Source organism: Populus trichocarpa, chromosome 14, assembly GCF_000002775.5.
Source record: "Populus trichocarpa isolate Nisqually-1 chromosome 14, P.trichocarpa_v4.1, whole genome shotgun sequence".
In the NCBI taxonomy this organism is placed as follows: Eukaryota; Viridiplantae; Streptophyta; class Magnoliopsida; order Malpighiales; family Salicaceae; genus Populus; species Populus trichocarpa.
The window spans coordinates 7350019-7377791 of record NC_037298.2 but is presented as its reverse complement, the minus strand read 5'-3'; the positions used below and the strand labels follow the sequence as shown (position 1 = coordinate 7377791).

The following is a 27773-nucleotide window of genomic DNA, read 5'->3' as shown; positions in this document are numbered from 1 at the left end:
AGAAAAATTGAATGGTATATACAATATACTTGTCAATTACCTACATATTTAATATAAAATATAAATATGAATTGCTAAAATTTAGAGAAAAAAAAGAAAAGAAAAATCATGCTCCAAATCAAATCATTTATATAAAATCAAACAATATAAACTTACATTATTAAACAATTCAAGTCGATAAATTTTAAAATTCACCCAGGTAAGATTTAATATCAATATTAAGTGATATTAATTTTTTTTTCATGTTCAAATCTTATATAATTAAAATTTTTTAATTTTTTATCCTTTTGAAATGTATTAAAATAATTTATTTTATTATTTTTTAAAATTTATTTTTAATATTAGTATACCTAAAAATATTTAAAAAAATAATTTAAAGAAAAAAATTCAAAATTTAATGGGGGAATATTAACAAAGCAGACTCTTGTTGAAATTACTGCAGGACTGGGTCAGTGAAATGGCAGCACACATTAAATCCATTGATAATCACCATCTTCTAGAAATAGGGCTAGAAGGATATTATGGCGACTCAAAGAAGCAATCAAATCCTGGCAACCTCCTTTTTGGCACTGATTTGATCTCTAACAACGAAATCCCGCAAATAGATTTTGCCACCATTCATCTCTACCCAGATCAATGGTAATATATTTATTTTTTTATCATCCTTAACTCATTGTACCTTCGTTTAGATCATAACTTATCTGCAAGTCTTGCCAGATTAATGCAATGGCAGGTTGCCAAATTCAAGTGAAGAAGAGCAAGACTCACTTGTGGATAGATGGATCCAAGACTCCAGATCGGTGCTTAGAAAGCCACTCGTTATAGGAGAGTTTGGCAAGTCTTCAAAGCTCCTCAAATTTGTTAATAAATCTCGAATACCGAATAATTTATTCAATGACTAATTTTACTTTGATCAATGGTTCAATAAAGTTTGACACCTTATACCCAAATAACTTATATGAAAATCCTTGACATATCTATGGACCAGAAACCTTGTCTCTGTGCTGGATGAAAATGGGATTCAAAATTCTGATAATACAAAAGGAAGTAACGACAAGATCAACCTATTGCATGGAGTGCAGTCCTATTCTGCACACAACCATGATCAAGTCTTGTATATACATGTATGCACCTTCTCGCCTTCTATATGATCGTTCCATCCTTTATTACAGAGTTTTTTAACACCACAGTTATTCCTGATCTGATATAGAATCCCTCGGATGGTCTCTCTGCCTCTTGCACACCCTGCAACTCAAGCCAAAATCACAGAATTTGAGTATGTACAGCATGCTCTGTTCACAAGTGTATCTTGAAAATGTAATATACATCATTAACCTTCTTTACCCCCTTCCCTCCAGAGGAATTTCAGAAAATGGTGGTGCGGGTGAGGGAGGGAAGGAGCTGACAACTTTGCAGAAATACTTACTTCTTTGTTTGCTATGATCACATTCTTTCCAATTCTGGCGTTCTTGTCGATTATACAATTCCTGCAGGACGATAGAAATAACCATATGTGCCTCATAAATAATTATATTATTATCTCTAAAGGGTTAAATTGAAAACATTTATCACCACAAGAGAAATATAAAACGGCGCAGGACACATTTATACTGCATTCCAGTTAACTATCTTGTCCACAGTTCTCTAGTTGCATATGTCAACAAGAAAATAAAAGAGGCTGCTAAAAGTTGAAGAAAGGGATCCTCATATGTTCTTAAATATATTCTTTCTGCCAAAAAACTTGAGCAATTTGAAAACATCAGTTCAAATATCAAAATCTTTTGCTTCTGTTTACTTTTGTAGTGAACTTACATGATTTTGGTATCTTTCCCAACACCTACTGGAACTCTTCCTTCTGCTAAAGAGGCTGCTATTTCGGCCTCTGTTTGATAATAATCAGCACCAATCATCATGGTATCCTGTGGAATATACGATTCAGAACAATCATTCCAAATACGATTCAGAGCACTGATGTAATCCAAGTGCACTGATTACATGGCTTTGATTCTTAAACATGTCCTCCAATTGTTAAGCAAGATGAGAAAAAGATCTTTGTTCTGGATACGCGAATGTCAAGCTTATCGGAACAAGATTCATATGAAATCCACTAGATTTTCCACAGCATATTTATTCATACTATATCATTGTGATGTACACAAAATGATGTTCCATATTAGAGGTCCAAATAACTTATTTACCAAGCAACTGCTAACATATTGCTAGAAGAAATTACATGCATGATATAGTCTTCTTTATCTTAACATTAGGACAGACATTGAACTTCAAAGTCCAGTCCCAACTGACAATTATTTTCAGTTTATTATCCAGAAGGAACTTTCTGTCATGTCTCTTCCTCAGATGAACTTTTAGCTAGTTTGTCATTGCAAACAAAAGAATGAGAAGGGAATAGGTTACCTTCAGCTCAACCCCGTATTCCAGTCTAGAGCGAACGCCGACAATGGAACGTTCAACACTACACTCCCTTAAAAAGCAACCATGCGAAACTATGGAATCCTTGACCTATAATAGCTAAGAGTTAATGGACAAGCTCAGTTCACGGAAACATGACCGTGAGAATGTTACAGTATATAAGAAATGAGTTTAAAATCATACCCGGCACTTCTCGATTTTAGTTGGTGGCAGAAATCGGGGAGAAGTGAAGATTGGCTTCAGAGGATCAAAGAAGTGAAAATTGGGAGGCTTCAAAAGTATGGAAAAAGATGGCGGGTTATAAAAATTCATTTGGACCACCAAAAACTGCACTAGGAAAGTTTAAAGAAAACTACCTGATCCGTTAGGGCCAAGTTGGCATCAAAGAAAGATTTTATAGTTCCAATATCCTCCCAGTATCCATTGAATAGATATGCCTGGTATGGAATCAACAAAGTTCCATCAGTAATTTCTGGAGTAAAATTTAACATTTCCTTTTTATGATGCAGATTCACATAGAAACACTCTCACTTAAAACCAGTAAATGGAATATGGTTTTAAGATGCAATCCATAAAAGGCAAGCTTCACAAGGCCAGAAAGTATGAACTCTATTTATGCAGTATTGAGATCTAGTTACAAGTTAAACTATGATCGTTTTTTAATCGAGGAAATTACCTGAACATTATACTCCTTTGTAGACATTGGAATAATTTCTGATCCAAAATCATTGGCTGTTGGATAATTCCACCTAAAGAAGCAATTATCATAGCAGAAAAAAGTAAGATTATTCCAAGTTACTCTTTACTGTTCATGTTTTTGCTTGTGGGGAAATGTGTTGAATTCGTGAAGCCCTACTCATGAATTATAAAAGTTTAACAAATTAGTTTATTCAACCCTGCATGAAAATCAATTATATGGGATAAACCATTTATTCTTCATATCTATGGTGTAAGGATAATTCCTTCCATCAAATAGCAGATTAACAAAACACTGGTCTCTCCCCACTACCATGACAAAAAGAGATTGCAAACTCTGAAATGTTAGCACACTCACAAAGTAAAATACCGTTAGTTTTAAAATCATTAGCCTGATATGGCATTGAATTAGCACTGAAGTGTGGAATAATATGATTGATCAAGATAAAGGAAGCAGTGATTGGACTGGAGCTTAACAAAATCATTATTGTTTTGATCTGTCTGTGCTTTCAACAGTAATATGCTCACTTCACATGTTTCTTATAAATTAGTAATAGAAGATAGTGGCTATGGAACTCCCAAGAAAAGCACCATACATAGGCCCATAAACAAGAAGTTTTCTTTATAAGTGATTGTCTCACAAAATTGTTCAGCTAAAAGTCAAATTGATCCAACGGTAAGAATACTGGAATCAGAAGGTACGAACTAAAATGGATTCAAGCTCTGTCTCAGGTATAAAACTCAATTTTTGGTTTATAGTTAAGAGGTAAAACAGATGTTATCAATTGTTTCAAAATTTTATTCAAAGTAAGTTTGCCGATGTTTAGCTATGAAGAATATTGTACAGGGAAAGATGCATTCCTTGCATGCTACTTTACCTGAGAAGTTTTAGCAGTACATCTGTCTTGAACATATATATACCCATCGATGCAATGTATGGAAATTTATTTGCTTCTTGAGCTGATAATCCTAAAACAGTTGTATCCACTTTCTGAAACAACAGAAATTGTTAAGAAGACACTTGTTAGTTTCATACTACAGCAATTCTTATGATATAGTTCCATGCACTATCTCATGAGGCTAAAACAAATAAAGTAACACACCATAGATTTCAAATTTTCACCCTTAGGCTTCTCAAGAAATTGTCTTATCTGTCCTGTTTCATCAATCTTTACCAACCCAAAATCAGATGCACGACTGCAGTAAGAAGAAATAAAACCATGATGATCGAAGTAAAAGAACTCTAAACAAGTACTTTTAATTAAATTGTGTTTTCTTGGCGACATTACAATCTGGAAGAAGGAAAGGGTTGTGAGAATCAGGAAAATCTATGATTAAAATTAGTAACCTGTCATTCACGGGAAGACAAGAGACACAAATGTCAGCACCCGATTCAATATGCTTCTGCAGACAGAGAGTATTATTTAACAAAAATCACTTGAGTCTAGAAAATGAGTGAAGTGTTAACCAGGTTTGAAGTGATGCTTAAACCTGCAAAAAGTCCATGTAATCCATTCGATAAAGATGATCACCAGATAATACCAGAATGTTCTCAATGTTTCTAAGCTTCGCATCCTGCAGAGATTACCACAAAATCGGCCACTTAAGATTGAAACATCAAGACCATATATTCATTTGGATGAATGAGTTACCGATTATTTATCTATGATCTAATACCATTAGCTTTCTATTCTAAATCTGCTAGGAATGACAGTTCGCAGAATCAAGATGCAGACATGATAGAGAATTTCATACCTCAAACAACCAAATAAATTGTCTTACAGCATCTGCTGTACCCTGAAACCACTTCTTACCAGATTCACCAGGTGTCTGGGTAGCTGCCAATACCTATCGTGGAAAATGAATCATAATTAGAAGTGCAATTGCTCGGATGCTAAAAACTCATTCTAGTGAAGGTAAAAAGGGAAAAGACTATGCTGTTATCTGCACCAAGCACACAGTTGATCCTAGTATATAAAATAGCATCTTCAAAATAGAGTATAGCCTATCATATTAATTAAGAGATTCAACATACCTCAACAAATCCATCGCCAAAGTCTACACCATTTCCCTGATTATATGTTCGAGCAATGTGACGGTTAAGGGATTGAGAATTGAACTGGGTGAGGATGTAAATTTTGTTAATTCCACTGTTGATGCAATTACTCATTGGAACATCAATCAATCTGTAACATCCCCCAATTGGTACCTAAGTACCATACAAAGGAGACAAAATGTGATAAATTAGTAGGATTGAGAGTTGCAACATTATGAAAAAAAAATGGGATACTCCTATTTCAGGAGTATTTCGAGTTACTTACAGCTGGTTTAGCCCTTCTTCGAGTAAGAGGGAAGAGTCTTGTTCCAGCTCCACCACCTAATATGATAGCAGCAACAGTCTTAGGGTCTGCTGCTTGTTTCTCAAACATTGATGCCTGAAAAGTCTACGTAGCAAATTCAAGTTGATCCAAATAACAGTTAGTTAACAACGGCCAATAAGGAAACTTAGCATGCTCATATAGACACAGCAACTGGATATCAAATAAAGGTAAAAATATATGAAAGTTACCATAAAGTCTTTTGTAAAATCGGCTAGAACTGCAGTAGTAGTTGAGTGCCGTCTACTAGTGTTCCATGTTTTCCTAGGGAAGTTGAATTTTGATAGCTGAACACCCGAAATTGAGGTATATGCATGTCCTCCATTGCCCAGTTTACGCCCAACAAATGGTGATGACAGAAATATGTCACGTGTAGACGATTTCATCTTGGAGGATACTGGCATAAATCCATGCAGCTCTCCCACTACCATCTCTACACAAATTATATGTACTAAGACCTAACTGAGATCTTCTCTGTTCTTGGACTGCACAAGTGAAAAGGAAGTCAAAGAAAAAAAGTTACTTCAAATCAGATAATCAATACGAACAAATTCCACAACTACACTTATTCCTGTTGGGATTGGGAAATCACAGGTTCTATAAAGCAAAAAACAGGACAGACTAATAGGCACCCACCACAATCTATTAATAACTGGCTCTCAACCAATGTAATGCACCTCGTTGTAAAAAACAAAGCAAGGATTAAAAGGAAAGGATTGCCTAAAGTACTTGCAAACACATATTTAAATAGAAAAGGGGAATAATTATGATGAATCAAGAAATGGGATTATACCTTTATTATATTTTTGGAACTAAATGAGTAGCAGCAGTTTCTTGAGTTGCCTCAAAATGGAGCAAGGAATGGCGGTCCGATATCGTTAACAGTTGACAATCACTTTTTTGTCTACAGCTATTTATTATCTATTTTTTTAAGAAAAAGGGTTCTCTAGTCTAGATATCTTGAAACTAAGACCAAGTTTTCGAGATTCGCAGCCAGCTTAGAACTAAAGCCAGCCCCATGTGTTTCATACACGTTTTAAGGAAAGGAAGAACATAGCAGGGAGAGCCGACTCCCTCTTCTTGGGGTTTTTGTTTCAAGACTGCTAGCATCTACATGTGCTCATGCAAATAATCGTACACGTTTTTTTATATTATTATCAATACAAAATAAATTCCATCAATCTAGAAGAAGAAACAATAATAAAATTGGAATAATTACAGAGAGCAAATCACATGCAAATCCATCACCATTTCCCTTTTCTTTTCAACCTGCATATGGGTCACGTTGAGTGGTGAAGTGAAGGAAACCCCATGAATGTTTCTGTGTGAGAGTAAGTTCCACTTCCACTTGAGAGTCTAAGAGGTTTGTTAGGTTTGAATAGTTCTTCTTATCACGGTTTTCATAACGGCCCAGAATTCCCGCATTAAAATCTTGCGAACTTTTTCTTTGAATAAAAATATCTGGAGATTTTGGATAAATTGGGCAAATAGATTCAAAATTTTTAAAAAATTGATATATGAGCAAAAAATTTTGGTGAAATAATATATTTTGATTAAATTGCGTTTCAGAAACGCGACATGTTCAAACTGTATTATTTTGTACTCAACTGGTCGACTGATTCGTAATGGTCAGTGAAACTGATCGACTGGTTTCAAAAATAATAATAAAAATCTCAAAATTATCAAACTCGGGAGTCTTGATGAAATTTTTGATATCTAAAAATCCAACGGTCCGCGTAGCGATGCATTGGCTGCTAAGGAAAAAAAGCTTCTGAAAACTCCTGTAAATATTTGAGTGCGATTCAACGATTGAATAAAAAGTTATGATCCTTTTGAGTTGTTATTCTAGTCTAGCGCGATCAGACCTCCTCTTGGGTCTAAACTTGTTCCACTAGTTCATAAATGCATATGATATGTCATCCACGTGATCTATTTAAGATAGATTCTCATTTAGTTATGGTAAACTCATACTTATCTACTTAGAATCACCAACTACTATGTGAACAATAATTTTTTGAGATTTTAATTAGAGTCTATTTTTTAGTTTAGAAGTTAAAAAAATATGTATATTTTGACTTATAAAATATATTTGGAAGAAAAACTTTATAAAATTATAGTTTTTGTATGAAACGGTCGAATGATTAATACAACTATATCTATCCGGTCGACCAGTTGAAGTAGAATATGAGAGTCTTGACTATGTTGCGTTTCAAAAATATGACTTGATCAAACTATGCGTTTCAAAAATATGACTTGATCAAACTATGTTATTTTACCATATCTTTTTATAACGGTGTTATTATATCAAAATTTTATGTTTGTTGTGCTAATTTTACAAAAAAAAAAAAAAGAGTCCACAATCCACCCACTTAAAATCTTTTCTTCTTTCGCATAAAGGAAATTTCACGGTAGTAATAACACAAGAAAGGAATGCACAAGATAACGTTTTGAGATTTTAGAAAAAATATTACACAAACCGGAGCCATATTCACATGGATGGGTAAAGAGTGTCTGATCTAGTTGGTTGGTGCAAAAACCCTAAGCTATTGCTAATATATTAGTTCGACTCACATGTGGATGATCCATGTAATAATTTATATATATATATATATCTCTATAACAAGCAACTTCAAATTTTCTATGATATTTATGCTACCTGTGGATGACTCAACGGGGGATTGTCATTAACCGACACTTCAACATGTATTTATCTCTCAGGTATTCCATACTAAGGGCGTGCATTTTTAGCCAACGCCAACTGAAACGATGCTCTTAACGAGTACTTCTGTATCTGGTAAAAAAGTCATATTTCACTTGAAAATCTGGGCACCGTGGTGATAGTTGCAAGTCCGTGATATTAAGGGCATGGAAGGGCAATTCTAAAAATTGACGGACGCAGGCATGCTTCCTCGAGCAACCTTTTGCTTCAACTTTCATGTTCACGAGCATACCTGTGCTCTTTACTTCTCTGCTACATCCAAGGATAACCTTTAGAGTTCTTGTAGGATAAAATTACACGCATCTCCATCGGTTTGTCAAACTTACATGCAGTAATCAACTCCTGAAAACCTCCCACCCCCCTCTTAATCAAATTTCAACAAAAGAATTGACACCCAATCAAGGGTCAAACACGAAGAGTTTTGTCTTAGCATTTATATAGAAGGCAAAACAAATTTGAGTTTTGGCTCAAGACCCGCCCACTGATATGATCTTTATGTAATGTTGATTGATGTATCAGTTCTGAAACTCGTGTGTTCTTTTTTTACTGTTCTAACCAAACCTTGCAACAGCGTGGAGCAGCAAGTAGAAAGTGAAGTTATTGGCACCAAAACTACAAACATGGCTAGCTGTACAAAAATACATTTGAATTGAGTTTTTATGTGCCTGCAATTATTTATCCATCCTGAGATTATTACATAGATGTCTTAGTTCAGGCCTTGAATCCATCCATGATGTGAATTTCGTTTCACTCGCCTTCGTGGAGTAGAGGTATGATCTGAATGTGATTAGAAAAAAGTACCTCCTGAAAATGGGCAAAAGCAATTGGTTACATAATATGATATAGAGTTGCTAAGGAACCATGAACCCACTGCAATGGACATGCAAAAGCGTTGTTCTTTTCAGGAGTCCAGGAAAATTTTAGATGAGCACACAAGCTGAGACTAAGAAATTGCAGGAGCATTGAGCATTACTTAAAACATCCAATCTATTGTTCTAATTGACACCAATTTATTTAGAAAATTCATGCTATTCCCATTAAATTACCATCCATACACTAAATTATATGCATGTGAGGGTACAAACAAGTTTCCAGTGACATGAAAAACCAAAGGGGTGCAGACTTAAATAGCTGTCATATGAAGTATTAAGAGGTTGGATGCCGATAGGCAAGGCAAACCATGGTGATGCCCTTACCTTAAATATAGGACAGATTCAAATCCAACATAGTCCTAGGTTACCAGACTGAAATGGAATAAAATGCAAGTGCGAATCTTGTGGCTTTCTATGTTGATTAACGAAAGGCAACATGGACCAAGCAGATTGAGTATATCTTCCAAGAGAAAAGGAGGATTACAAAAAGCTACTTAGCAAAGGCTCCAAGATTAAATTGCCAAGATATATCAACCAACCTTAATGCCTTGATGCCCATATCCATGAGGTATGCACGTTGCTCATCATCATCACCAGGAGACTTCCGAAGTTCCTTGTTGTAATAAAGAATATCATCACGCAAATGCCCTGCACCTGCACACCTTTAAAAGAAAGGAAGGGTCTCAACACAACGATCAAATTATGGCAATGAAGACCAATTAATTAAAAAAACGGTAGAGCTTAACTAAAACAAAACATATCTTCACACAACAAAATAACTTGTAGTTGTAAACATTTTTCAATCCAAGTTGACAGAAAAACAGGCCAATCAGATAACACATTGTCACTTTCTGCTTTTCCCCAAGTTATGGAGAATTTATCTTCTTTTCCTATAATTATGCCTCAACAATCATCTTATAAACTTGCATTCAGTTATTGCCCCTTTTTTTTATGAAAAAAAGATTGAAAGGAAAATCGCATACTTTTCAATAACAATGTCTACATCTGCTTTGCTCTTTGGACCATGTGCGAGAACTCTTGTAAGACTAAGTATGTCACGGTAATCGCCCATCCTCAGTGCTTCTTCATCAGACAACTCAGAAGGTAAGTTAGCTTCAGACAAAATAGACAATGAACGTCTACCAACCACTGTTTGTGAAATCTTTGATGTGAACTTTGCTTCCGCGTCAAGTCTGATACAAATAATTGCCATTGCATAGCCAACACCTCCAAAGCCTGTGTGTGAAACAAAAAGGTAGCTCCCCTCACAGCTACAGACAAATTTTAGTTAGTTTGCAACACTATCTCTGCACCCAAGCATAATTTAAGAAAGGATTATTTAAAATAATACCAAAAGAATCTCCCAGAGCATAAATTGTGGAAAGGCCAAATGTCAAAATTCCAAATAAGAATCTAAAAATAATCATCTGCTTCCATAAACACCCAACTAAACTAAACCTCAAAACCATACTACTTGTCACGGGCTACATAAATCCAATTCTGTTATGAGCTAAAACATTTGCAAGTTGTCGGGAGTCCATTTCCAACCAAGCACTTGCAAATAGTTTTGGACAAGGAAAAGGAAATGGCTTATTATTGTTTACTCAAAAAGAAAGTTGTCAACAACTTAAGACTGCTTGAACTTTTGATTTATCTAAATTCTTTGTACTACTCAGAGTCAAAATCAACTGTTATTTAAATATGCTACTAATTGACAGATGATTGCTTTCTTTTAGTATGACTTTGCCATCATTTAGCATGAATCAGGTCAGTCACAATCGATATCATAATGTCCAGTAAAAAGAAACGGTCCATATTTGACAAATATTTGGGAGACAAGTTACATTATTGCCAAGGATTAATTAATCAGTTACTATTTTCAAAGTCTGCAACGTGATAGGGTTTTACTTTAGGCTTTGGGTAACTTTCGGACTAGCAATTACATGAACAATTGGAGAGACAAAAGGGCACAGTTATGAAATGATTTCCACCTTGTGGAAAAATCATAACTTGGCAGCATAACTCTTTTTTGTCCAGTTAAAATAGATGCTTGAGATAATAATGTGAAAATGACGTTGGTGCTGCCAGAGAGACTTAAACAGCAGTCTGAACCCCAGACAAATCTTCAAGTTCCACATACTATGGTTATCAAATACTAAATAGAAATATTGCTACCAGACTTATAATTAAAGAGACAAATTGTGTTAATATGGAGCAGAGGATTTTGGTACTTACTCTTCTTTACAATACTGTATTGCATCAACATCAGAAGTTAGAGCCTCCCTCTCTCTAGTTAATGGAATCCTCCTATATGTTATATCATAACCCTCATCCTTTAGAGCAGCGTACACTTCAGCTGGTGTCTTCACATCATCTACAGAGATGTTCTCCCAATATCCTATGACACAGGACTGATTTGTTGCTGGATTATATTCTTCACGATGTAAAAGTATTCGACCACCAGACTGTCTAATCTCGGATACTATATCTTCTTTTAGTCGGGCCTCCATGAGTTCTACCTGCATAACAGTTACAATACAGGAAGTTAGTAACATACTTCACTAATAGCTTGTTCTTTAAATAAAAAAATAATTCAACAATGACGGACCACTGGACCAGTAATTCCAACATGCTTGAGAACATCAACAGGTTTATTTAGCTCCCTGAGCACATATGGTGTGCCATTGATGTAAACAACTGCTTCTTCTCTGAGATCAGTCAATATCACTTTCCGTGTCAGAGATCCTTCTATCTTGGGCTTGGCACTCAAATACGCAAGCATCTCTTTGGCACCAGTAATCGTTGGTGTTGCCATGCTATACACAGGATATCCATCCACCTGAAGCATAAGAAATATTGAGCTTAAAAGGGGGAATTTCCATCAGGATGTAATGACTTCTCCCTTGTATTCACACGGTCAGCTTTTCCACAGAGCCTTGACTGTCTGTGTATGCGAGGGTGCGTGTTATTGTGTCTGTGATCTAAAATAGTGAAAGAAAACGGAAAATGCAGAAGAAAACAAACTGGAATACATTAAAAAATAAATTGGAGAGTCAAAAAGGATATTTTACCAGTGATCCATCATTGATATAATTTCAGATGTAGGCATACCTTGTAAACATGAGGTGCTCCTTGAATTTGTATGTGACTGGAAGTCCTCTGACCAGGAAAGAAATACATTTTGAGGATAGAACCTTTACCCAAAACCGAACCATTTCGGACCCTGACAGTGGCTTCCATTACTGCATCTCCATGCTGAGATTCCTGTGGTGTTCTCAACTCCTCCTGCTTAGAATAAAAAACAACCATACGCCCAAGTTATAATAATGATAAAAGGGGAAATCCACAACAGAGAAAAGAGTTGTCATTAAGCCCAAGAATTTCCAAGTCAAAAAAAGAAAGAAAATATACTGGGACAGTGAAAAAACGCCCTGGCTTTAATCGAATGCTCCATTTCATTGCTTGGACTTCAGATCTTTGATGCAACCAACTCTTAAATGCCATTCTTGATTCTCCTTGTCCACAAAATCCATCAAATGCTTCACTTCCTAGATATGCTGCAAAAGCAATTAAACGGAAGTAACGCTCCAAGTATTCAGCACCACGGCTCAATGCCACTCTCCTGACTCTTGGCTCAACATGTTGTTGATTGACCATCTTTCTGTATTGCAGAACAGCTTGGCGTATGTTCTGCAAAGCAGAACATCTATCAATAATAGCATCTAATGCTTCTCGGCATTCCATACCATTATCAAATAATCTTGTTATCTTCCACAGCAGCAGGATATCATCAATGCCAAAAGCACGACCTTGCTCCATATCAGTTTTTACACTGGCAATGTCAGAGGTGGATGCAGCAGGGTCACCTCCAGTTTCTTCACCACTTGAGCTTCCGCTTTCCATTTCTTCATGGGTCATATCATCAGCTAAGACTCTAATTGGTCTCCCATAATCTATTCTAAGTTTCAGAAGGCAAGCAATTACAGTGCCAGTCGTAGTCCTTCCCCTTCCCATCTGTGTTTATTATAAAGACATTGAGGTGAAGGACAAAAAAATAAAATAAAAAATAAACAGGACGCGGTTCCATAGAAATTAATGAATACATCCATGCACGTGTCCAATGACAGCAGTGTAAGAATAAAATTTTAACCTGGCAATTGAAAACGAAAGCAGTATCCTTGGAAGCAGAAGCAATATTTATTGCCAATGTGTCAAAATCAGAACTTTTAGGAGCTTTACCATCAGTGATTGGCACACGAGCATACTTAATGGGAAAACCATCAGTAACTAAGCCTTTGAACACCTCAAGTGGTGTCTTAATAGAATCAGAATTTACATGCTCCCAAGCATCAAAAATTTGGCCATCATTTGTTTCATGAATGACCATTATAGCACCTCCATAGCGTTCAGCTTCTCGCAAGATATCTTCTTTCAGTCGAGCTTCCATCCTCTCCACTCTCTCACGACCAATTCCCTGAATGCAGTCATTATAATCTCAACTTCAGCAACCATGGTGAAGAAAACTGGGAAAAGGAAATTGAGCAAAGGTAACACAAAAAATTGGTACACTTCAAAATGGAATATAGCCCATGTGAGGAGGCATCAGTGTTCTAGAAAAGCTCCCTATATATGTCAGGCACAATTCCTATGCACCCATAATATGAACACAATTTAGTAGATTTTGATATCTAAGCAGAAGTCATGAAATGTTAACAGTTTGTAAAAGCTTTTTCTCCATTCTAATAATTGTTTTTATAGCAATTGTTCAGGTCCCTGGACCAAAGCTCCACCTTGATAAATTCATGCGATTCCCATTAGGGAGCCTCACAGATGAGTGGGAGGCAAGATTATGTCTGCCAGGCTCAATGAAATTACTTATGACATGAGTGTGCTATCCATCCAGAAAATAGAGCTAAGTAACATGTACATCTTAAGGAAAGGAAAAACTTTTTTAACAAAAGATCTAATAATAAAGAATAAAAAAAATGACAAGGTTAAATACGATATTGGTTTCTATGAATTAGATATGCAAGGACATGCAACCAGGATAGGACAATATCAAGGTTGTCGTTAATTCATCATGAATCAAATTATCAACTTGCATCACAGCATGATAAACCCACTCCAGTTTTCAAACACGCTTGGATGGTTTTTCTATTCAGATAAATTCCATTTATGCACCATAATGCTAATGATCCAAATGACAGTTATTCTGCCAAATGGAAGAATTAGTAACCAAAGTAGTTGGGTCAACTTCTGCTGCGTGCACAATGAAGCTGACGAGTTGGTAGTTGTGGGGAGGTAAAAAATACTTACCGAGTATTCCAGCATGTTTTTATATGGTCTTTCAACCTCGCGGAGCACAAATGGCTTTCCATTTATGTAGATGACAGGTTCTTCTCTCATATTATGCCAAAAAACTGGGCGACCTCCTTTAGAGCTGCCAATCCTTCGAATGACAGAAAGAATACCATCAATGGTTGGATTTGCAACTCCATAAACTGGAAAGCCAGGAACTTCTCTGAAATTAGGTGCACCATCCACTCTCTCCGGTAAACCAGGGTTTTGACAGCCAGGACAGTGGTCACTTTTTAGAACAGTCTGACTTCCGAGCACCTCCCCGTTTCTCAAGGCTGCAACCACATCCATCTCATGAGGTCGGCCATCAGCAGATTCAGCAATCTTCATTAGAGATGGCTTCAGACTCGCATACCCAAGGGCACCCATTGGGTCTCTCCTGAGCAACCTGCAACAAGGATGGTTGAAGCAAAATAAGTTCCACGTGATCTGCAGTTGCTGACACATATTGATATATATGAGGTTGCATTCTAATTGGAGATAAGTGGTTGACATAAATATACAAAAATCTGGACTTGGAATGTAAGTGCGTGCCAAAGTTATGGTGTTTGACAAGATTGAATTTGCTTACTTCTTGATGATTCTATATACTGTAACAAATATAATAATAAACATGTTTCCAGAAATGGGCTAGGAACCAGATATCTTTCAATTAAGGATTCATTCAGTCTTTTAACTGTCCATACAAGTGCCAGATGACTTTGATGGTTATGCATTTAGTTTCCAAGTGTCCAACATAAGTTTCTTAATTTAAGGTTTTACAAAAATAATAGCCTAGTAATTGTGTGATTGGGATGAAATTTTTAACATCAAAACAAAATATCCATAGACAATGTGCCGAGGTGTGACAAATAAACAGTCCCAGAAATTAACCAAGGCACGATGATATCTCACAATTAGCTTTTGGGGGGGAATTCAATCACTAGAACACAACTACCAGGCACATTAAATTTCCTAAGTTTGTATCTGTAGAAAACACCTTATCACGGGAAAGAGATTGAAGCGTCCAACAGTTTAATGAAATGGAAAGCCAACAGAACTGCCAGTATTTGTACACACAAATCACAAACTTCACTCTTTCAGTTTGATATGTTAGTAAAAATAGGATACAAGTCTGGATATTTCCATAAACAAACCAGCACCATCACCACGTGTCTTTACCTACGAATAATGCTATAAAGTTCTGGTCGTGCTCGCATCCAGTCTGCAAAACTGCTATGAACAAAGGAACTAGATCGGAGGGCAACTCTCTCTGAGTGAATATACACAGCAAAACATATGAGGAAGTAATATCTTTCCAAGTATTCCACAAAAAATGAAAGTGATGCCTCTCGCTTCATCTCATCAGGTTGACGAAGAATACTATTGCGATAATTGGCAATTGCTTCCCGTAAGTTCTGTAGTCCAGACACTTCATTCATTTAGGTGAAATCTAAAATGAAACACAGAAGAAACAATTCCATTCTTCTTACATATCTATACCTTACTAGATTAAGATAAATTATAGACCCATACCTGCATGGAGGCACACTTGTCAATGACTTTATCCACTTGTTTTTTCCCTTCAACACCACCCTAAACGCATGTCACTGATTAATGAAATTTCCAAAATATGCCAAGTGCTTCTAAAATAAATAAATAAATAAATATCAAAAGCAAGGAAAAAAAAATCAATTAAAGTTAACATTAACTACCTCTAAAACCCGGATCAAACTTCTTACGACTGCATATTCTCCTCTGCGAAGCGCATCCTCTGAGTTTGGCAAATTTTCATTGACATTCAAACCAAAGTCAAAAATTCTCCCTACTGAATTGGTTCTCTGAATACCTATTTTCACGTAACATGATGACAAAGACATCAGCAACTATCATAATTAAAACATTCAACCTGCACTCCTCTCAACAAAATCAATTACAATAAAAATTATAATTCAAATTCATTTTAGAAAGCAAATAATATCAACAAGGTTTTTGAACCCATCTGTGTATCTGTTCAAGCAGGACTTCACATATTCGGTGGTTTCTCATCACATATGCATTATTCTCTCATTATTTACACCAAATCTGAAAATTCACAAGCTATTTTCCAGATTGCAACCTGATCTTGGACTGGGTAGTAATTTAAAATAGTAGATAATAGATAACTTTAAATCAAGGTCCTTTTGGGTGTATCATTTCAAGTTACAGTCCACCACCCTAGATTGTCAATCAATTTGTTATCTATGCTAGCACACTGCTCTTGGCAGTTTCTAAGCTAAATCCTAACATGGCCAGTAGAGCATAAATAATATTCTTTTAAGAGAAAAATTTAAAAAGTAGCCTCATCTTTGAATATATGCATTTGTGGGAAGTGGGGAGGTGGACATGAAACCTACACACTCATATTGTGGTAAAGACTTAGTTTGCGCAGTGATAAGCCAATTTGCTCCATATTTTAAGTAAAGAAGATCTCATAGAATATGGAGATAGAATCTCCAGGAGATGACATGTGAATGACAAAACAATATGCTCTTCTACATATACATGCACCAAGTCTCAATCCCAAACTAGTTGGGGTCAGCTATATGGATCCCTTTGCACCATTCCTTGTGATAATACACAAAATCTGCCCTAAATTTGCTCTTCTTTAAATGAGGGCTCAAATTTTTCATTGCTTCATAGTAGCACCTAGGAAGAGTATTCTAGATGTGCCATTAGAATAATTTTAACAGCATTGAAGCAAGTGCTCTGTTTTTCTTCAGGAACATTAGATATTTGTTCATAACCAATTAAACCCTTCATCCCACAATATATCTCTTATCATTTTATTGAAAAATGATAAAATTTTAATTTATTTTTTAAAACCAAAAAAATGAACTCGGCATGCAAGTAATAAAAGATTTTAAAAAAATAATAATAAGCTGAGGGAATTTTAATACTTAATATATAAAAATCAGCCACATTTTTATCCTTATTTGAATCATATGCTATGGAATGGAGGGAGTATATGCATTGTCCAAGTCTGTGGTTGGTTTGGAATTTGGAACTGTCGTAAAAAGCAACAGATCTGTGCTCCAACAGCTCCTGCAAATCAATCCTCCACATCAATGCAAGCAGAATTAACAAAAATAGGTCAGGTTTACAAGTTCTGTTGGAATAGATTATGAGGGGGAAGCTAAGGCTAATAGCTTTGAACAAGTTTCTCCATCTCCTTACACACTTACATCAGGTAAAAGAAGGATCTGGATTTTGCCGACTTTTTAGATTGATTTGATATGATACTAATGAACAGGAAAATTAAGGTTATGGAATCTCCAGCCTTTTCCCAAAACAAAAAAAAACAAAAACAAATATTACAATTGACTAATCCTCTCCACAATGACCACCCTAACATGGAAGTATATGGAATAAAAAGAAAATTAGAGAAACATTTTCAATAAAAAAGAGTGAAACGGTTGATAAAAAACTAGAAGATGGAGAATGAATAATATAAAACTCATCTTGAAAAACTGAAATTCAGCCAGACAACAAAGATCAAGAAACTGAGGTAACATGCAAGATTCAAAGTTGGCTTAAATTATGTTGACAAGAATGATGACTGCTGGCATATTCACTAGAGTACAAGAGTAGTTAGAGAAAGAGAGAATGTTACCAGAATCTCCAATCCGATTGAGGAATACCAAAGTTGCTATCACCATACCAGTTGTGGTCCTTCCACGCCCCATTTGACAGTTAAATATTATATCTGCATTCAAGTCTGTCTGATAAATTCTATCGACCTGAAATAAAGTAGGCAAGTGTCCTTTAGAAAAACTGAATACTGATCGTACTCAAACAAATATCTGAAACTGTGACTGGTCATGTTTGTCGCAGAGGTGTGCTTCCATGATTCATGGTTGGAACAAGAACATGCATCATTGCATCTAAAAAAAAACAGAATTTTGCAGCATATCATTTGCAAAAAATATTTTCTCATTTGTCTTCAAAAATTGGTATTGACACCAGGGATTCTAAATTCCACTGCTCTGACTATGATATCTTCTTCCATGTGCTCATTAAAGGTTGAGGGTACCGGATTAATTTGTCAGTAAGCATGGAGTTGTGGAAAAAGGCTTCATTTCCAAATTGGAATCCCGTTTCTGATAGATTCTGGTTTAGTTTACAGCCTCAGGATATGTAGAATTGTCATCAAGAGAAATTCTGGTGTTCAAGAAGACAACAAAGAAACTCTTGTGTGCTAGCACACGTGGTTAAGACTTGGACTAAGGTATGGAGAGGTCATGGATTCAAGTCTTCACTTGGATATCTAGTGAAATTTTCGGTATACCTAAAATGTTGGGCATCTGATATCTTTGCTCCTATGATGATTATAGTTAAGAAGAACTATCACATACTAGAAGGTAATGAAGTTTTTTATATATTAATGGATATAAAATACAACCTTGCACTTACAAATAACAAGCAGTCCTTGAACAGTCATTCTAGATTAGGCAAAGAAAGGTAGAGCTTGAAATTGCCATTTTCAAGTTATGCACTAGAATTCAACAAGGTTGTAGAAACGGTGCCTAAGTTACTGGTACTCTATAAGTGCATTAGATAAAATAAGATGTAAGCAAAATTCCTCTGCAAACAAATAATTAATTAGTCAAAGGGACAGCTAACGTAACTAAATAATTATTTGTTTAGTTGATTTATCACCAAAAAAAAAGGTGTGAAACTCACTAAAGTATCAAAATCCTGCTCCTCTGGTGACTTTTCATCTGTTACAGGAACACGTTCGTAATCATACAGATATCCTTCTTCTTGCAAATCTTCATACACCTTCACAATAGAATAAAGTTGCAACAAAAAGTTATAAAATCAGTAGATTAACTTTGTTTAGTTATTTCACAAGCAGAATGAGTTCCATGGTTATGCCTCAAGTGGTGTCTTCACAGAATCACATGACACTGGTTCCCATTGGTCCACCATCTGACCATCTGGCAGTTCATCTGTAACAAGTATCTTATTTCCATATCTGTAAATCAAATGTGCAAACATATTCAGAGGGAGAGTAACCAAAGGTAAACACAAAGTAACATAAAAATAAAAATAAAAACAACGATAACGCAGTATTGAACCATAGGAAACACCTTGCAGCTTCCATCAGAATATCCTCTTTCAACCGAGCCTCCATTTCTTCAACCCTAGACCTGTTTATTCCCTATTTGAACACAGAAGGTCAGTATCAAGTTGAAACCGCAAATACAATCCACTACTTGTTTGCATGACTGCTGTTGTCAACCATGTGCATGTACGCATACAGAAGTTAGTATGCATAGGCTATGATCTGTTTGAGCGAACATATAAACCAAAAATAAAAAATGAATGAGAGATTCCGTAAAAGACATTGAATTAAATCAACTCATCCTGGATGTTAGAGAGAATTTATTTTAAGCTGAGCAAATTCTTGCATTTATATCACCAAGGGAACCATTTTAGTGTTAAGACTATGAGTAAGCACATAAATTCTAGGCTAAAATGCGGAAATTTAGAAGGTAAACATGAGATACAAGTTTGTAAGAAAGATATAGCAGATTAAGGTAAAAGCATTAAGGAGAAAAATCATGTATATGTAGCATACCGTATATTCAAGGTTGGAGAAAGGCCTCTCCACATCGCGCAGGACAAAGGGACGCCCATTAATATACACCAACTGTTTCAATAAAAAAAGGGGGGGGAACGTAGAAACATCCAACAGTTATTGACAATATACTCTAGCCGATCAAAGGAAAAATTCTATGCTCCATGAAAAAACATAGGGGACGTCCCTGGAGTTAAGGAAGGCAAAACAGAAGGTGCACTGAAACACATTAACATTTATTGACATGAAGTTTGACATGATTTTAATAATTATGTTGCTTCCACTGGCATTTTGTTTAATTAAAAAGGGAAAAGAAAAGAATACATTATAGTCCATTGCACTAATTTATAAAGATTACCGAAAAGTCAATTAAGCACAGCACGAAGAATGGGGAGGAAAAAACAAGAAGAAGCTGCATTTTGGCGAAAGCTTTACCGGTTCTTCACGAAGGTTAAACCATAAAACTTGTGCTTGCTTCCCGTCTTTCCGACCTCTTATGTGCTTAATAACATTACGACATCCTTCGATTGTTGGAATCGCAACACCGTGAACAGGTAACGAATCCGCCTATCAAAGCCACCACAAATAAGTGAATAATAATAATAAGTAAATAAGATGCAATTAATGACAATTCATTAGTTTAATAATTATTAATTTACAGTGATCAATGCTTTTGGCCATTGACTTTTTTTTTTTTCGTTTACAAGATTAGAAGCAGAATAAGACAAATGAGGCTCTTAAAAATGGTCATGGTCAACTTCTAATTCTACAGGCAAAAAGATAAAGCGGGAACATGATTTCAGTTTCTTTGTTTCCGGCGAAGGGGAAAAAATCCCTAATCTGAAAAAAGAAAAGGCTGGTATGCATCTAAATCGGGGGATTTCAAATGCTTTAATCAAAAAAGAAAAGAAAGGGAAAAGGAAACTGCTGAGAAGAAAAATGGAAAGAGAGAGAGAACCTGACGGTAATTAGGAGCGCCGTCGATTTGAGGAGTTAAGCGCTTATTTTGACAGCCAGGGAAATGGTCGCTTTTAAGAATGGTCTTCTTTCCCAGTACTGATCCACCTCTCAGTTTCATCACCTGCTCTGGCTCTTTTTCTACCACCGCATTCGACATGCCTCCTTTTTCCTTTTTTTTCTTGATTTTAATTTTAATTCTGCGCTGCCTGTCACCCTTCTCCCAACTCTTTCTTGCTCACTATTTATTCTCTCAATCCACTCCAAGCTTTAAAATAATTTAAAATGCCAAAACCGGTCCAAAATGCCCTCGCCACGCTACAACAATATCACGCTAGTGCTCCCACCCGGCACCTGAATTTATAGAGCGGAAAGAACAGGAGAATTATACAGAAGAGAGGCTTGGAAGCAAGTTTGAAGGAGAAGAAAAGCAAGGGGAGGAGTTATAAAGAGATAGGGATGGGTAGATAAATAAAATATTTTATAGAGAAATTAAACACAAATTATTTATTGTATACAAGCAAACAAGCAAGACGACGACGACGACGACAACAGAAAATACTCAGGTGGAGCAGTTATGCCTCAGTGCCACAAATGAGGTGGACTATCTTTATCCCTTTCATTTTGCTTGCTTTCTTGTTGTGTGGTCTGGTGGGACAAGTGACTGACCGGTAAAAAGGTGGACTCCCTCGGGTCTAAATTTTCATCCTCCGCGGCAGCAGGCAACGTCAACGTGAAAGGCGTGTATTATTTTGATGCTTGGAAATCTTTTTTTTTATATATATATATATAATCTTTTTTGCGATTTGCTAGATAGAAAAGGTGTCTACACAGGATATTCTTTTCCATTGGTTAGCGGGATGCCAAACAGTTCATCACATGTCGCCACCCAACTCTCATTTGGATTTTCGGATCATCCTGTGCGTCCCCGCCCCTTGGAATTCTTCTTTATCTCTGTGTTTATTTTATGGATATATATATAAAAAAAAAAAGTCAAATAAATTGCTTTCTGAAAAAAATAATGTGGGAACTCAGACAGAAAGAAAGTGACAGCATATCCATCGTAATGCCATGGCCCAGCTCAGCACCAACGAGATAAAGGTGCCGTTTGAATTATTTTGATGTATTGTTGAAAATAATGTTTGAAAATAAAAAAATATTATTTTAATATATTTTTAAATAAAAAATTAATTTTTATTACGTTCTCAATCACCCAAAATAAATTAGATTTCCTGTACTCTAAATTCTAACTATTCATTTTCTATTTTCTTTTTTTTAATAGTAGGAGAGGATCTTAATTCTTAAACAACAAATTAAGAGATTCTTTTTTCCAATAATTAATGCAAATATACATTTTCCAGTCATTTATTTTATTTTGTTTTTCAAAATCGTGAAAATAGTATTTATTTTGCGTTTCAAAAATATTTTAAAAAAATTTAAAATTTTTTTATTTCTTTTCTTTAAATTAATATTTTTTTGTGTTTTTGTATCATTTTAATGTGCTGATGTTAAAAATAATTTTAAAATAATAAAAATAATATTATTTTAATATATTTTTAAATAACAAATATTTAAAAAAACAACATAAATTCAAAATTCAACTCTCAGGAAAATGAAATGAAAATTCTATTTTGAGAAAGAGGGAAGAATTAAACATCTTCCCGATAGAGCCTGACTGGCTCGTGTGACATGGCCAGGTAGCAACAATGATGACCTGGCGTCAATTTACCGAAAACATCATCAAGCATTTAACACGATGACGTGCACAAAAGTGTAAAAAGAAATGGAGTGTGAGTCACTGGATGAACAGGGGTTGAGTCATATCAAATTAATTAACCAAATATAACAGCGACGAAATTGTGCAGTGCAATGTCACACGTTGTTTATCGTTATCTTCTGAGATGGTATTTTTGCTCAATCTTTGACTCTTGTTTCTTTTGTTGATGGTTAGTACGGTGATGGGGTCCTCTAAACAGCGTTACCAGGTTCAAACAAAAGGTATTTACTAACCTCTGTAGCCTAGCTCTGCCGCGACCTAGACTATATTTTAAACCAAAATAAATAACGTTCAGTACTGAAAATAACAAGAAAAATAAGGATCATAGTGTATTTATGAGGGTAATAAAAAGAAATGAAGGAAGAAAAGGTTACATGCAATTCACCTGTCATATTTAGAATGCACACGTCATCTATGATATAAAAAATGAAAAAGTATAATTTGAGACGGCTAATGAACATTTTATTTTTAACAACAAGAAATAGTTGCACACATCACTCGAAACGTGTGATGATTTCAATGGGGTGGCGTGTGATCAACTTTTTAAATAAAAAATTATTATTTTAATAATAAATTATATAACTATCTTCTACCAAACTCGTAATTAACCAAAACAAAAAATCAAGATAAAAAAATCTAAATTTATGTGTAAAGAATAAAAAATATCTAAATACCCCTACCCCAGACACTACTTTTTTTTTCTTCTAGGAATATTTTGGTTACTTTACTATTTATAAAAACATTGAAATGATAAAAATACCCTAAAACAAATTAGTAATGACTTATAAACCCTGTGAAAAATATCAAAATACTCTCGATCCAAAGTCATTTATTTTTTATGGCAATGACAAAATGGTAACCACACTATAGTGGTTAATAAAAAAAAAATATAAGGTGAATCTCTCATGTTTTTCAGTATATTTGTTATATCAATTTGATGATATTATAAAATTCATAATGCTTGTGAGTAGGGTTTTTTTAATTATGGGTTAATAAAATATTTATTTAATTAAATTTACTCTCAATAATAAAGGAAAAATAATCTATTGATAAAAAAATACATTATTTCATAACCTTACAATAAAAGGTATACATGGTTCGGCCTGTTTTCAACATCCTCAATATCTCAATAATCTTTGCCTTCTCAAAAAATCTATTCACGGCTTACAGCAGGCACCTCATGCCTGGTTTTCTAGGCTTACATAAAAACTCAAGGCTCTTGGTTTTCATGATAGAAAACTTGATACATCTCTCTATATTATCACATTTCCTCTATCATTTTATATATTTTATCTATGTTAACGACGTCATTATTACAGGACCAAGCTCAGCCGTTATTAATCACTTAATACACAAGCTCAATTCAAGTTTTGCAGTGAAAGATCCTGGGCCTCTAAGTTTTTTTGGGGTGTTGAAGTCATTTTTTATGCTGATGGTTTATTGTTTTTTTTTTTTGTTTAACGGGGGTGTCTGGGTCAGCTTGCGCGCACCTCGACTAATTCCACGGGTCCTGAAGTTAACGACCATGTAAGTCTCCTGTGACCATCATATGAGCAACTACAGGGCTCGAACCTGAGACCACAGAGGAAGCAAACATTTTAGTCCCAAATTTTTACTACTAGACCACCACCTAGATGGTTAGATGGTTTATTGTTGATAGAGCGCGCATCTATGTATTGTTGATCTTCTTAAACGAAGTTCTATGGACAAAGCTAAGCCTGGCAAATATTATTGGAGGGTTACAATATCTCCCCTTCACTAGACTTGATCTCACATTTGTTGTAGACAAGGTGAGAGCATATTTATGCATAAGCCGTCTGTTTGCCATTGGAGGTCAGTTAAGCAAATTTCATGTTATCTTACATTTTTTGTTTCGAATGGATTATATATTAGCAAAAGAGCAATACTTTCGCTTCATGGTTTTATAGATGCGGATTGGAGGGATCATGATGACAAAGAATCTGTAAGCTTATTGTAATAACCCTAACTTTTAAAAATATATTTTTCTACAATATTGTTATTTATATAAAGAATATAAAGACAAAATGCAGGGGTAATTTTATTTTTTATTTTACTGGGATTTTAATAGAGTTTCTTCTATATTGAAAACGTACAAAGCTATCAACAACTTCTTTTATATATATCGCAATCTAATATTACAATTAAAGTCCAATCATCCCGGGTGTTTTTCTCATCAACACAACTAAAGGATAATCCACAACTAGTTTTTCATGAAATATAATAATAAAATTGACATATAATTAATCAAAGTTTTATTTAGCATATTTCATTAAATGAATAAAGAACATTGATATTTAAAACGCAGTCATCTTTAGAATTTTATCTCAATTAATATAAATTTTGATAATGATGCACAAAATTACAATGGATGACAAAATATTAACGTGCATAATTTTCAAAACATGATTACATAACCAAAATGAAATTCTCAAATTAAAATACATAACCGTTTAACATCTTTAAATTACGAAGCTTGTTTTTATAATAAAAAATAGCATTATAGAAATCTACTAGTTGGCTTAAGAATGTGAAAAACATGGCAATTACATCATTTCATAATATTAGATTATAATACAATAGCCATATGAACAAAACACATATATGCATATGACGTATATGGATATTACCATTTCATTCATTACATTAACATTAAGAAATGGTATTAACTTCATCATTTACAATAAATATATAAATCATTCGTACACTTTTACTCTAAACAAGTTTAATATCCCGTCAATCAAACGTACTGTTACCACAAACTCATTTAGGTCAATTAGTCTAATAAGATTATCTTGATCATCCGAACATAGATGTCATTAGCCCCTTTTTAGACAGTTAGTCTAATAAAATTATCTTAGTCATCCAAACACAGATGTCACTAACTTCTCTTCGGACAACTAGCCTAATAAAATTATCATGGTCATCTGAACACAGATGTTACTATTTTCTTTTTGAACAGCTAGTCTAATAAAATTATCAAAGTCATATGAACACGGATGCCACTAGCTTTTATTCGAACATTTAGTCTAATAAAATTATTACATGCATCTAAACACTAATGTCGCTAGCTCCTCTTTGGATAACAAATCTAATAAAATTATTCATTTTTATCTTTTATCCATCTCGCAATAAAATAATTGAACAACATGAATTTAAAGAAATTGCGACTTTTAGAATTTTAAAATTATCCTATGATTGGTGAAGGTGAAGAACATCTGCATGCCTCTCCCGCCAATCTAGCTTCTTATGTCGAAGATCCTGTTATTGGTGTCTCATCCATACTATTAGCCCTTCTCCCAAATAATCCAGCCTCACACACATATTATGTTAACTAACATTTTACAATTTAATTTTACTCTTCAATCATGGCCAACCCCAGGGTACTTCATTAATCTTGGTGAACCAATCTAACTTTATGCTTACTTTGTTTAAGTTTAATTTAGAAGATCAAAATCTTATTCGTAGTAATAGAGAGAGGGATTTCTTTCCCGCTTTTCCGATCACTCTGAATCCATCTCATCAAAATGAATTGCACATTGGATTCTCGATGAATTATTCGTCTCGGTCTAAGGAAAGGGGAAAAAAAAAGGGCTTCCACTTGATGGTTTATAGGGCACTCTCCAGAGCTATGGTGTGACACCTGTTTGTCTTCTAACCCAGTATTTCATGCATGCACAAAAAAAAAAAAATTGCTTTTCACATTGTCCGAGATCAGGTCAAGAATAACAAAAATATACAATTCATTGATTATGTAATTGTCTTAAAGTTAAATTTATTTTCAGTAAAGACCATCTTGTAGATCTGTTTAGCAAACCGTTGAGTGCAAGAAGGTTTAATCTTTTGAAAGACCAATCTTAAAAAATATGCCACCTTTGCTTAAGATTGCAGGGCGTGTTGAAGACTAGGTCCAAGACACAACTGTCAGATACCAATTAGTATACCATGGAAGAATAGCAAATTTGATTCTAGAGAGTTACAGATTGTATATTTCTCTTTACACTTATACTCTAATATATATATATATATATATATATATATATATATATATATATATATATATATCCTGTAACACTCGTGAAGAAAATGACAAGCTGGACTTCTTTAACATCTAAAATTCTGAAATCTTCTCGAGCATGCACAGGGCCGTCCTATCCTCTTCACTAGAGCACGAAACTCCTTGAGTTATTATTAATTATTAACATGCCGAAGCAGATTTACCCAATCAACCTGGAAACGCCAAACAGCTGACCAGGAAGCAGGTAAGAAGCTGCAGCGTGAAATGCACCAAGAAGGTGAATCTGTTATTATCAGTAAATATTAAGCACGACAATATCTACACCCTGTTTGCTTCTCACACAAACAGCAAATTTCAGCTGAGAAAGACAACTGTTTACGTACATGGATGCATATACCTGGTCTCGTCCCTTGTATACAGCACACAAGCCCTTTTTTTTTTTTTATCACAAGAACCAATGTGATTGATACATAAAATACAGCACTTTGAAATATAACAATTAAGACGAGGCATCCTCAAGAGCATCTGTGCTCGCAACCTCTCTAACAAGATTCCTGGTTGAGGGCAAACCAGCAACCACAGCCTCTTCTAATCTTCAAGAATCAACATCTGAGAAGAAACACTGTGTTTATTTGTCTAACATGGAGAGAATTTTGACAGGAACTTGCATCGCCCCAGCCTTTACTCCAGTACTGATTAGCAAGAAGCTGCACAAGGTTTCCAGGGGCATAGTGTGATGACAAAGAACTTAGATTTGTACAGTAGATCTCGAGTTTAAGTCATGACATGTATCTATTGTAAGAATCTAAAATAACCAGGGTTTTACTCGTTCATCTAGATCCATAAAATATGTTTTTCGGAGATGGAGTTTCCTCAAATTAAAAAAAAAAGCTGCACAAGGAGAGTAATTACGTTATCATGGAAAACTAGTGGCTATAAAATCTATTT

At 34.9% G+C, this 27773-nt stretch overlaps 2 protein-coding genes across 6 annotated transcripts; both read right to left on the bottom strand.

Annotated features, from left to right (window-relative positions):
* Nucleotides 1–857: 857 nt before the first annotated feature.
* On the bottom strand, nucleotides 858–6873 carry LOC7455379 (glucose-1-phosphate adenylyltransferase large subunit 1). 4 transcript variants are annotated; one of them, XM_002320211.4, is made up of 16 exons: nucleotides 6724–6873; nucleotides 5696–5989; nucleotides 5448–5570; nucleotides 5162–5335; nucleotides 4882–4974; nucleotides 4618–4701; nucleotides 4475–4530; nucleotides 4230–4323; nucleotides 4005–4117; nucleotides 3107–3179; nucleotides 2787–2867; nucleotides 2614–2700; nucleotides 2416–2520; nucleotides 1813–1919; nucleotides 1427–1487; nucleotides 858–1245 (listed from the first exon to the last, which is right to left on the bottom strand). In XM_002320211.4, exons 2-16 carry the CDS (start codon nucleotides 5933–5935, stop codon nucleotides 1144–1146), a joined length of 1593 nt encoding a protein of 530 aa, XP_002320247.2. In that variant the 5' UTR covers nucleotides 5936–5989; nucleotides 6724–6873; the 3' UTR covers nucleotides 858–1143. The 4 variants fall into 4 exon arrangements, with proteins under 4 accessions (XP_002320247.2, XP_024440682.1, XP_006375412.1 ...); XM_024584914.2 differs by having other exon boundaries at nucleotides 6774–6870; XM_006375350.3 differs by having other exon boundaries at nucleotides 6298–6869.
* A 1804-nt stretch (nucleotides 6874–8677) lies between these two features.
* On the bottom strand, nucleotides 8678–21772 carry LOC18105262 (uncharacterized). 2 transcript variants are annotated; one of them, XM_024584786.2, is made up of 19 exons: nucleotides 21014–21772; nucleotides 20491–20622; nucleotides 20056–20127; nucleotides 19565–19635; nucleotides 19350–19449; nucleotides 19155–19253; nucleotides 18085–18211; nucleotides 16148–16281; nucleotides 15969–16028; nucleotides 15615–15850; nucleotides 14412–14841; nucleotides 13246–13569; nucleotides 12507–13109; nucleotides 12207–12383; nucleotides 11704–11934; nucleotides 11331–11614; nucleotides 10079–10366; nucleotides 9635–9757; nucleotides 8678–9027 (listed from the first exon to the last, which is right to left on the bottom strand). In XM_024584786.2, the coding sequence occupies exons 1-19, from the start codon at nucleotides 21170–21172 to the stop codon at nucleotides 8895–8897; spliced, it is 3783 nt and encodes a 1260-aa protein (XP_024440554.1). In that variant the 5' UTR covers nucleotides 21173–21772; the 3' UTR covers nucleotides 8678–8894. The 2 variants fall into 2 exon arrangements, with proteins under 2 accessions (XP_024440554.1, XP_006375411.1); XM_006375349.3 differs by having other exon boundaries at nucleotides 12207–12380.
* Between the last annotated feature and the right edge of the window lie 6001 nt (nucleotides 21773–27773).

Bases quoted from the DNA above. Each gene is read 5' to 3' on its own strand.
- LOC18105262 (XM_024584786.2), bottom strand. From the start codon at position 21,172: ATGTCGAATGCGGTGGTAGAAAAAGAGCCAGAGCAGGTGATGAAACTG. The intron at 14,842-15,614 runs GTAAAGACACGT...TCCTTGTTGCAG, and splicing joins CTTTATAGCATTATTCGTAG to GTTGCTCAGGAGAGACCCAA. The intron at 13,110-13,245 runs GTTAAAATTTTA...TAATAAACACAG, and splicing joins CTTTCGTTTTCAATTGCCAG to ATGGGAAGGGGAAGGACTAC.
- LOC7455379 (XM_002320211.4), bottom strand. From the start codon at position 5,935: ATGGTAGTGGGAGAGCTGCATGGATTTATGCCAGTATCCTCCAAGATG. The intron at 4,975-5,161 runs GTATGTTGAATC...TTTCCACGATAG, and splicing joins TTGGCGATGGATTTGTTGAG to GTATTGGCAGCTACCCAGAC. The intron at 1,920-2,415 runs GTAACCTATTCC...TATATTCCACAG, and splicing joins AATACGGGGTTGAGCTGAAG to GATACCATGATGATTGGTGC.